Consider the following 11,083-nt stretch of genomic DNA (forward strand, 5'->3'; position numbering starts at 1 on the left):
AGTTGAGATGTCAGTGGGCCTCTACACCCAGAAATTGCATGTTACCAGATGGGATCGGCCTGCACCAAATTAAACCACACAGCTGAACAGGACCTGCTCAAAAAGCACAGGCAAATGGCAGAACGTAGAGCTGAACCTCCATGGAACTGAATTACAGCCATTCAAAAATCCACAGCTACATTTTTATTTTAAAGCAAAAGAAACAAAATATTTGCCTGGAGTGCTCAGAAAAGGAGAAAAATATCAGAATATGTATAACTTCAGTAAAGAACAAAGGAGCATCTCTAATTAAAAAACAGCCCACTAGGCACTAAGTTTCCACTTCAGAGATTTGTGGCTTTATTTTCAGTCATGGAGTGGTATCTGTTTATCTAGTTATCTGAAATAGGATTTTATCATTTACCTGCAGCCTTGCTACATTTGTTGAATGTTAACAACCACATTTAATATACTACAGGAATGTAAACAGATACAATCTAAATAAGTACAACTGTTAAGAGACATGCTGATTCTCCTCTCCCACTGAGTACACATTTCAGAAAACAAAGAACTATCCTTTCCCACCACCAAAAAATCTTAAGGATGTATTTTCGTACATACAAAGCCATTATCAGAATAATTTAACTTTATTTATAATTTTGCCCCCTTGTTTTTTTTAAACTTATTTTTACTTTTGTTCCCAAGATGCGTATTTGATTGCAAGGGCTTCACCACTTCTGATTTCTGACTACATCAAATGGTGAAACACAAACAGGATTACATTGCCGTATTTCTTTCATCAGCTGTACAGCTGTTACATTGCAAAATGTTATCTGACACAAGAAGAATCTCTCTGATGTCTTTGGTGAGGTGATGTGGATCTTCTATCACCCTAACATGGGCAAGACATTACATTCTTGTTTTAGATTATTAAAAAAATAGGACAAAAGAATCATTTATTTCTGGACGTGCACACAGAATACAAGAATATTCCAGAATGATTCTTTCTTACCCGAAGAAAATTCCATCCTTCCAGCTTTGAAATAAGTTTTCAAAGATCACTGTATTTATCTGTATTTCTTGGACAACACGAGTTGTCATCAGTTTCAGAAAAGCACCTTTGCTCAACTCTAAGAACCACAGATGTCCATGTTGAGGAAAGAAAGCCAACTCACTGTTATATACTAAAAATACTATCAGCAGAACACAGAACAAAGATAAGAAATCTCTATGTTTATGACCCTGCATGTCTTTAGTTCAAAAATCATCTTTAAACTTCTGCTGAATAATGGTTCATTTCTAAATGCAAAAGATCATTCAGCTGTTTGCGTTCTCTATTAAGATATTATTTATACAAAAGCAGTATAGGGTATATGCCTTTATTTTGACTAGTTTCACATAGTTTGTTTTGAAAGGTGCATTTTGCAATACAGTCCATTTAGTTAATTATTCTTGGTTCGTTTAACTGTTAGTTTATAGCAGGTCTTCAGGTCACCAGGGAAGTTATCAAACTCCTGCTGCTGCATGCTAGGAACCATAGTGATGGCAGAAAGTGTTTTTCTAAAGAAAGGAATTTAGCAGCAAATCCTATGTGGTAGCAAACAACGTCAAGAGTCCCTTTAAGAAGGAGACTATTTCATTGCCTCCGAGTTTAGATTCTCCATAGACACGGTCAACAAACGAAATGGGAACCTGTGGAAAAAAAGCAATGTTATTTTTAAGGTTCAAAACATATATAATGAGAAATTCTGCAATACAAAACGAAGCCAAACCATGGACTTCAAGCTACAGCGTGCTTCTACAGGTGAGGCACGAAAGCACCAGACTGGCTTCCTGCATCTCAGTCCCTCTTATCAGGGCTTTAACGATGGCCTGTAGCTGGGCAGCATGAACATGTTAAGTCTCCCACCTTCAAAGCTGATCCAAGGACAATACCCAGTGGGTGGATGACACAGTAGGCAGAACAAACCTAACAGCACAAGCGCACTACAATTCCAGAGGCTCAGAATCAATCTTCATTGCTTCCCCTGTTAGGTAAATTCAGTACCTTTTAAGTCAGCGCCTCTATTAGAGAAATATCCCTGCTGCCCTGAAACAGCATTCTGATCAGCTTTGCCACTGGCTAGAAGGTGATGCCCGAATATGGCAGCTGTGGGTAGCACTCGTCTGTAAGAATAGGCACTTTGTCTGCCTTTGGCCATTTTATAGATTTATAGGATTTAAAAAAATCACCTTAAAAACTCATTTTCCTTTCATTAAGTGATTAACTCACTATCCACACAGTGTTAGGAGCATACATGCCAGGAAATACTTTATCAGTGGAATTGGATGATGATGGAAAATGATTCTGCCCCAGGAAGTTAGAATATAGAGATGATAAATAAGAGTTTTAAAAAAACCCAAAATACAACAATCTTACTTATCAGTCTGTGGTAGCAATGTGAACTCTGTTGAGTTTGTTAAAGAGATCAGAAAGTCTTAAAGCTGAAATAGAATAATGAAGCAACTCTTCAGGTATCAGATCTCTTCCCACACGTGAGAAGCCAAAGGAGGGACGCTGCTTCCTTGGGAACGTAACAGGAATTGTTGAGGGCAGCACAACTCCCCCATTACAAAACAGAGCCTATGTCCCAACACTGCCTCAGAGATACAAGGCTTACTGCAGACAGGCAGTCTGTCAGGCTTTGAACCTGGAGACATTTGATGCTTTGCAACCAGCAGGCATGCAAATCAATGAGGGGTGAACTCAAACAGTAGGCAGAAGAAAGGTCTCTGCAGCAGCACACAGAAGAGACAGAAGCAAGCCAAGATAGCTTTTCTTTTTTTAAACTAAAGAAGTGTATTTTAGTGTTTTCAAAATGTATAATACGAACTTTTCTCATCCTGCATTTCAGTACCAGATGTATAGACAGACAAGTATTTCATTCAGCAACATTAAAAAGCAAAATGTGAATGCAGCTGGATACAAAAACCAAAGAAATTCAAGGTCAAACCCAAGCTACAGTCAGCATGGCATTGGCACTCCATGAGTGAGAAAAGAGAGTCTCCTATATTGTGTAAAAATACCCAATGTTCATACAGAAATGCAGTACACAAGATTTAGAAAGTACCAGAACAGTTCTCCAACAGTTCATGGTCATGAAAATGCTGATGAACTGTTTTTGAGATCTGGCTGCAAAGAGAATTTCAGTGAATTCAGACACTATCAAGAGCAATTCAGTGAAATATAAGAGGCAGCAATAAGACTGCTGGGAATATAGGATATAAGTGTTGGTTTTTTTTTAAATGACAGTCGACAGCACATCAAAAAAGTTTACAAGAGAAAAGTTGCAAGAGCTGGAAAAGAACATGAATGACAGAGGACTATAAATCTGAAACAGAATCAGGTTGCTGGAGAAAATGAAATATTTTGAGACAACCAAGCTAGAAGTGTCTCTCCACAATAAAGAGGAGGCTAAGTGCAGGTTTACTGGTGCATTTGGAATTTCTCTCTGCTTTGAAGAACCCAATAAAATAACACACTTAAAGAAATGGCAACAGGAAAAGGGAAGGTCCTGTCAGACAAGGGAATAAGTGAGTGGAATTTCATATGTGGCAATCATCTGGAAAAGATGGAAAACCTGTGTAACTTCATAGTAATTTGAAAACCTTGCATATTCTTGGAGGTGTTCAGAATTTGCTACGCTTCTAATAATCATAGAGAGCTTTGGGCTGGAAGAGACCTTTAGGAACACCTAGTTCCGGGGACACCTCCCTCCAGACCAGGCTACTCACAGCCCCATCCAGCCTGGCCTTGAGTGCTTCCAGGGAGAGGGCATCAACAACCTCATTGGGCAACCTGTTCCAATGTCTCCCATCCTCACAGTGAAGAACTTCTTCCTAATGCTCAGTCTAAATCTCCCTTTCTTCCAGTTAAAAGCCATTTCCCATCCTCCTGTCACTACCTGCCCTTCTAAAGGGCATCCCCAGCTTTCCTTCAGGCCCCCCTCGGTCCTGGAAGGCCACTATAAGGTCCCCTCAAAGCCTTCTCATCTCCAGGCTGAAGAGCCCCAGTTCTCTCAGCCTGTCCTCATAAGCTGTAACTGCATTTAAATGAACGCACAACACACTTATCAGAAGTTTTACTATACCTCTCCAATCGTATAGCCTAGCTGTCTGGCCCGAACAATCATTTCCATCTGGAAGACGTAGCCTTTAGAAACACATTTTTCCATTAATTTCTGTAAGACTTCTTTTCTGTATAACCTGAAAGCAATTACAAAGGAAATGAAACAAAGTTTGAACTTCAGAAATCATTACCCTGCATTTATGAATCTTAACAGTAAATCAGTCAGTCGTATCATCATTTAAAAAAAATTATTAACAAAATCATTGGAGCAACAGTTCCTGCAATGTAGTCTACTATTTCTTACACCCTTCTCAAACAGATGTCACAGTCTTCAATAAAGAAGGCCTGTTCTTACTCCAGTTCCTATTACAGCAGTTTCTTAATTTCAAAAAGAGTTTATGACTTGCATACCATACCTGAAACTCCCTGTTAAATCTGATGCACCTGGCCTCAGCAAAACCTGAGTTATGAAATTGGCACCACGACTGTGAAAGGAAACAAATGTCAAAACAGCCCATTCACAATTCAGGAAAATCAAGCAGAGTTTCCAGAAAATAAGCTTAAAAATATACATATATATTGCTTAATATGAAACAATGGTATTTCTAATATGTTTCCATACTAAATTTTATTAATGAATACTTGTCTTAAAGTGAAAGCAACATTAAGTTTTTCAAGTTTAAATGATTAATATTACTGAAAAATTGAAGAAAAGTGATTTTTAGATTGTTAGAAGTTAGGTTTACTGTATGCTTGCTTATAGTAGACCTGTCAGTACAACAACACACTGTATTAAAATACAAAACAAATCTGACAACAGTCATAATTACATTTTATCCTTAACATTCACTGCAAGAGAATAAAGATGTTTCCTGGATAAACATTACACCCAGATTCAGAAAAGCAAGGTTTCATTTCAGCTTACTCTGCTTTCATAGTATAATGAGGAAGAACTCTCCTTATAAAAAATGTCACAACTTTAGTCATAACTGACTTATGTAGCTCACAGCTACATGCTATCAGATGCACACATGCTTCACATTGTAGAGCATGATGTACAAGGATTACTTGGTAATATCCACTGTTTTCTCATTTTCTCTTAAGAAAAAAAAAAAAAAAAAAGAGGAGCAGGGGGATGTATGCCTTTTATTTAGACTCACAAAAAGATAAGCAGTTATTCCATTGCAGAAGGAGAAATACAGATACTGTCCCTATGTCACCATCTCCAGATTACGCTAACAGCACTCCAGCTCCTAACTCCTTACAGGAACAAGGAAATAGGTGTTAACTTATTCTCTTCAATTGTGTAGAGGAGAAAAGATGCAGAACAAACTAGCTGATTAGCTCCTCAAAACCTGTGAGCTCCTACACAAGTAGATGCCAGCCTCCACCTACCTGGATGGCCTTGACGTAGCTTGCCTCTGGTTTCTGGGTGAAACATTTCCCTAGTGCTCATTTTAGCAGTTTTCCAGTAAGGTCTGAGTAATGATTTATTGACATTGATCATGTTAGACAATTCTTAACTTCTGGCAAATCAGAGTATCAACAGAAGGATTTAGAAAAATTTACTGTTAAGAGAAGGGACCACTGTAGATCTTAATGCTAACTAATCATATCTTGCAAACTTGAAAAGGTGCCATAGTCTCAGTTCATTCTTCAGATGATGAGAGAGAAGTGTCCCAAATTGATACTTTGCATATTTGTACATTGAATCAGCCAGCTGTTTTGCCATTAACTTATTGCTAAGTTCTTTCCTGATGGTTTTAATTGAAGACAAACTGTGCGCATTTCACACCACTTTGCAGTACTCAGTACTATTAAAGACTCAGTTCAACTCACACAGAGATATTGTTTGAGAGCCGTACTTGGAGCTCTTATTAATTTCTAAGTCACAAATTTAGGTGTGAATGTCTAGAAAAAATACTAACCTGATCAATTTTCTTTTCAAATCCCAGCCATATACTCCTCCATTTCCTTTATACCTTGTTCCAGACACAATATCAAAATTGCCTTCTTTCTGCTTTCTGTTAGGAATAGGTTTTTATCAGAGGAGCGGGAAGAACATTTGCATGAAGTTAGTATTTCAAAATGAAAACGGTCACTCAGTATAAAACATACTTAGAAACTTTTAAACAAATAGGGAACACAGCAAAACAACAGTTATGACCATTATGCATTTAAAAAAATAGTTCTTTATTACAGAACAATTAACTACCTCAAAGTATGTAACAATTTCAAAGACTAGCTTGTAAATACAGACGTACCTATGCATTTTCAAAGCTAGGATAGTCTTCAGATTTTAAGATCTGATCTAAATATTTAAATTACACAACCCCACAGTAAGGAGAAAAAATAGATCTGGAACTATCCCTAGCACACAGCATGCCTAACTGTAACACTTTCAGCCTCTGGTGCTACTTAGCAAGAAAGTTGACAAGTATTTAACTACCCTGAGTCTGTTTACTGTTTCTCATGAGTTGAAGTGTTATAGGCAGAGGAAAGTAAGAGGTAAACAGAAGGAGGGAAGTATTAGACAATAAGTGTGAACTTGGTCCTCTGGTCAATATTCCTGCACTCACACAAGGATATCACTGGCATTAGATGATTCTTTTCATATATATATGTATGCATAAATGCAGTTTTCAAAGCTTAACAACCATTACAAGGAAGAAAAGTGATGCACCACACGTTCTCTGTTAGTTTAAACTTCGGAATTTTTAGTCCAGTGGGAAACTTTTTCCTGGATATTTTGGAACAAACCTAGTGATGTCAATCACTTGTATTGGAGGTGTTGCTCTGACCAGTTCTTACTACAGTTAGATAGCTTTCAAATCTTACTACAAAACAGTAAGCATCTACATGTTTGAACTAGAAGTAGCACCTACCTGATGAACTCTGGAATAAATTTTGGCTGAAACAGAAAGAAAACAGATAAGAGAAAGGAGTTCAGGGGGAGAAATAAGGGAAAATTTTATTATAATAGATTAAAAAACCTACATGTGAAATACAACTTACATGGTGAGATAGGTCAGCATCCATAATAACAATAAAATTCCCAGTGGCGTGCTTCATTCCATGGATATAGGCAGTGCCTGATGAAAACAGTACAGAAAGAATTTCCTTCTGTATTTTGGCATATGCAATCTTCTAGCCACAGCTTTCTCTTTCTTAAAATTGTTAAGTTTCACCAGAAAATGATAACTAAATACTGCTAAAATGATACGCCAACAGTCAAATGTTAAAGCTGGTTTTTTTCCCCATCACTTCAGCACTAGATTTTCTAAGTGTTGGCCTTGTCACACCTTGCACTGGCAATGCATAGAGAAACAAGACTCAATAGGTGGGCTGCTACCTGAAATGACGTATTCAGAAGCACCACAAGCACTACATATTTATTTACTTACTATAAACTAGAATTAACAAGGACTTACCAAGGCCCAACTTCTTTGGTCTGGGTCTTAGAAGCTGTAAGATACACAAAAATATATCATCTATTAATTGAAGTACACATTTTAATTACTTTTGTGACACCTCTGAATTCTATATTTTTAGGTGTAAAAAATACTTGAGGAACTTGTTTTCCTTCTTAGAAATCTAGTTGGCACATAAAAATAAACTAATCAGGGAAAATACAGGAAAAGCCAACATGAAACAGGTCATGTCATACTTAGAAATAAACTCCTTACTTTTATTCTCATTTCATCCTATTAAAATAAATTTGAAAGTATCATTCCTGCAATTAAAGGATTCCCTCAAGTTGCACCACCAGGCGTACAGTTAAGAACCCAAACAAAGGCCTTCTGAACACCACTACTTTAAAGGAATTGCTAAGCACCGGAGGAGCGCTGAGCGCGGACAGCCGCGCACCTTCACCGCCCCGCCCGCCGAGCGCCAGCGAGCTGCTGCGGGGGGCGCGCACTGCCGGGGGCTGCCGGTGCGTCCCGGGGAAGGAAAGACAAGAAGTGCGACTCACGATTTTATCCGACCCATAGATCGCCTCCAGCTGCTCGGCAACCTGCTGCGTCCCGTCCGGGCTGCCATCATCTATGACAATAATTTCGAAGTCCGTCCCACTGAAACCAGAAACACTTCGTAAGCGGACTCACAGAGAACCCGTTTTCCTCCCCCCCACCGTTCCGCACGGCGTGAAACAGAACACGAAGAGATTTGCAGACAGCGGCCTACGCTACGGTGCGTACCGCAGCTGCGACGCCGTGCTCGCAGAGGCCGACCAGCCCGGCCGTACCTCTCGCGGAACGTGCGCACCAGCAGCCACACGACGAGCGGCAGGTTCTCGCGCTCGTTGTAGGTGGGCAGCAGCACCGAGAACTTATTGCCGCTGCGCGCCGCCATGTCACAGCTCCGCTCCTCCCGGCACCGCGCAGCCAATCAGCGCTCGCGGCGGAGCCGGAAGTCGCCGGCCGGAGGCGGAAACTGGGTCCGCCCGCTCTTCGCCTTAGACATGGCTGGCGGCGCGGAGGCGGTGTGGTTGAGCGTTGAGATCGAGCAGCGGGAGCGGGAGCTGCGTGACTTGCGGGAGCAGTTAGCTGCCGTCCTGGCGGGGGAGCGCGGTGGAGCCACTGAGCGGGGTGCCGGTGCCGCTGATGCCGCCTTCCCCGCTGAGCTCCCCCCGCTGCCCACCCGGGCCGCGCTGCTTCCCGCCGATATCCTGCGGTACAGCCGGCAGCTGGTGCTGCCTGAGCTGGGCGTGCGAGGGCAGCTGCTGCTGGCCCGCTCGTCCGTGCTCGTGGTGGGCTGCGGCGGCCTGGGTTGCCCCCTCGCCCAGTACCTGGCCGCGGCCGGCGTAGGCCGCCTGGGGCTGGTGGATCACGACGTGGTGGAGACGAGCAACTTGCACCGGCAGGTGCTGCACGGGGAGGCCCGCCGGGGGTTCCCCAAGGCCGCGTCTGCCGCGGCGGCCTTGCGGCAGCTCAACTCCACGGTGCAGTACGTGCCCTACTGCGGGGCTCTGAGTCAGCGCAGCGCCTTGCAACTGGTGCGGCAGTACGACGTGGTGGCCGACTGCTCCGACAACGTGCCCACCAGGTACTTGGTGAACGATGCCTGCGTCCTGGCTGGGAAGCCCCTGGTGTCTGGCAGTGCTCTCCGGCTGGAGGGGCAGCTGGTCGTGTACAACTACCAGGGAGGGCCCTGCTATCGCTGCCTTTTTCCCAAGCCACCTCCACCAGAGACAGTGACTAACTGTGCGGATGGGGGAGTGCTGGGTGTCGTGCCGGGCATCGTGGGATGTATTCAGGCCTTGGAAGTGTTGAAGATCATTTCGGGGATGGGATCCTCCTTCAATCAGTTCATGCTGATGTTTGATGCCCAGGAAGGGCGGTTTCGCAACATCAAGTTAAGACCAAAGAGATCAGACTGTGCTGTTTGTGGTGACAATCCATCTGTCACTTGCCTTCAGGATTATGAGGCATTTTGTGGCTCTTCTGCAACAGACAAGTGTAGAACTTTACATCTGTTGTCCAGTAAAGACAGGATATCTGTCGAGGAATACAAAAAACTGTTGGATGAGCAAATTCCTCATGTATTGCTAGATGTTCGCCCGCAGGTTGAAGTGGATATCTGTCGCCTGGAACATGCTGTCCACATTCCTTTGAGTAAGTTAGAAGAAAAAGATGAAGAATATCTGGAATACTTAGAGAAAAGAATTTGTGAAGAAAAGCAGAGAACTGATGGCCAAACATCTTTTCCTGTGTATGTTGTTTGCAAATTAGGAAATGACTCCCAGAAGGCTGTAAGAATTCTGCAGGAGTTACCTGTCAAAGGATTTGGTCCTCTATCAGCTAAAGATATTAAAGGGGGGCTCATGTCTTGGGCCAGTAGAATTGACCCAACATTTCCTCAGTACTAAAAATTTAAATGTTAAAAAAAAAAGAATATTAACAGTAAATTCTCTAAAATTTAATTTTCTTTGTGCAACGTCTGTATCACGTGAGTCAAATGAGATATAAATACTATGCTCTTTTTAATAGTGTATTTTTAAGTTTATGTATTTTTATAGAGGCTTGTTTTTTTTTTTAATGTAAAAATCTGAAACTATTCATGGAAATTGGAAGAAATAAATTTTTTTGTTCTTATTTAAAGTGAACACTTGGAATGATTGCTTAATTGTGCCTGTGATAATTGATTGTTTTTAATGACTAATGCATTATTTTGTTATAAAAAGCTATGTACGTCTAAGTAGTTCTCATAGATAAACTGAATTAATAAGAAATAGTTTCACAACAGGGAGCTGCCACAGTCCTCATCAGATATGCATAGCAATTATACTAATACAGATGTAGGTTCTGTTTTCATTTCTGAGGTGAAAAAGAATACTAACATATAATTAATAGTCAAAAAAGCATATTTTAACAAAATAAGTTGTGGAACATCCATATCACCTACTTTACAAAGTGAACGTATCAATCTTTTCACTGATGCTTTTGAGGACGGGATGAAGAAGAAGACTGGTTATAATGTGTGCTGCTTCAAGTAGATAGTAATCATGTTTATAGTCTTTTCCTGATTACATTCTTAGGGATGGATTTACACAAACCATGAAAGAAAAAAGAGCTGACAATAAAGCCTGCTGTTTGGTGTGACTTTGCTGTCCGCCCATCTGTGTGGGCTTGCTGAAGCACTATGCAAATTTTACTGTCTTCAAGGGGTGCTGGACTCTTGGGAGATTATATGAAAAATCAAGAGTGAGAATCATTATTAAGCTCAAATTAATTTTATTGGAAGCTTACCTTTCGTTCTGGCTTGATTTATTTGTTGAACTCTTCTCAAACACAGCAAACACGTGGTGATTTCTCTTTGCACCAGGAAGTGTCGTAGCGTGTCTTCAGAAGTTTGAAGAGAAGCAATAAAACTCTCATTTTGTGTTGCTGCCAACGCACTGTCTAAATATTGATGCATGTTGTCATCATGAATAAAAATGAGCGGCTTTATTCAGGGAGCTTACAGTGCAGCTGGTCTGATGTCTTACCAGAAGGG

At 41.1% G+C, this 11,083-nt stretch overlaps 2 protein-coding genes across 2 annotated transcripts; one reads left to right on the top strand and one right to left on the bottom strand.

Annotated features, from left to right (window-relative positions):
* Nucleotides 1–366: 366 nt before the first annotated feature.
* On the bottom strand, nucleotides 367–8,451 carry DPM1 (dolichyl-phosphate mannosyltransferase subunit 1, catalytic). The gene is made up of 9 exons (XM_052683882.1): nucleotides 8,334–8,451; nucleotides 8,061–8,160; nucleotides 7,519–7,552; nucleotides 7,103–7,179; nucleotides 6,973–6,998; nucleotides 6,016–6,111; nucleotides 4,504–4,572; nucleotides 4,110–4,224; nucleotides 367–1,671 (listed from the first exon to the last, which is right to left on the bottom strand). The coding sequence occupies exons 1-9, from the start codon at nucleotides 8,438–8,440 to the stop codon at nucleotides 1,567–1,569; spliced, it is 729 nt and encodes a 242-aa protein (XP_052539842.1). The 5' UTR covers nucleotides 8,441–8,451; the 3' UTR covers nucleotides 367–1,566.
* On the top strand, nucleotides 8,439–10,689 carry MOCS3 (molybdenum cofactor synthesis 3). The gene has a single exon (XM_052683869.1). It carries the CDS (start codon nucleotides 8,439–8,441, stop codon nucleotides 9,954–9,956), a length of 1,518 nt encoding a protein of 505 aa, XP_052539829.1. The 3' UTR covers nucleotides 9,957–10,689.
* Nucleotides 10,690–11,083: the final 394 nt, after the last annotated feature.

Source organism: Tympanuchus pallidicinctus, unplaced genomic scaffold (assembly GCF_026119805.1).
Source record: "Tympanuchus pallidicinctus isolate F22 unplaced genomic scaffold, pur_lepc_1.0 scaffold20, whole genome shotgun sequence".
Taxonomy (NCBI): Eukaryota; Metazoa; Chordata; class Aves; order Galliformes; family Phasianidae; genus Tympanuchus; species Tympanuchus pallidicinctus.

Bases quoted from the DNA above. Each gene is read 5' to 3' on its own strand.
- DPM1 (XM_052683882.1), bottom strand. From the start codon at position 8,440: ATGGCGGCGCGCAGCGGCAATAAGTTCTCGGTGCTGCTGCCCACCTAC. The intron at 7,553-8,060 runs GTGAGTCGCACT...TGTATCTTACAG, and splicing joins TCTATGGGTCGGATAAAATC to CTTCTAAGACCCAGACCAAA. The intron at 7,180-7,518 runs GTAAGTCCTTGT...TGTTTTCATCAG, and splicing joins ACCAAAGAAGTTGGGCCTTG to GCACTGCCTATATCCATGGA.
- MOCS3 (XM_052683869.1), top strand. From the start codon at position 8,439: ATGTCACAGCTCCGCTCCTCCCGGCACCGCGCAGCCAATCAGCGCTCG.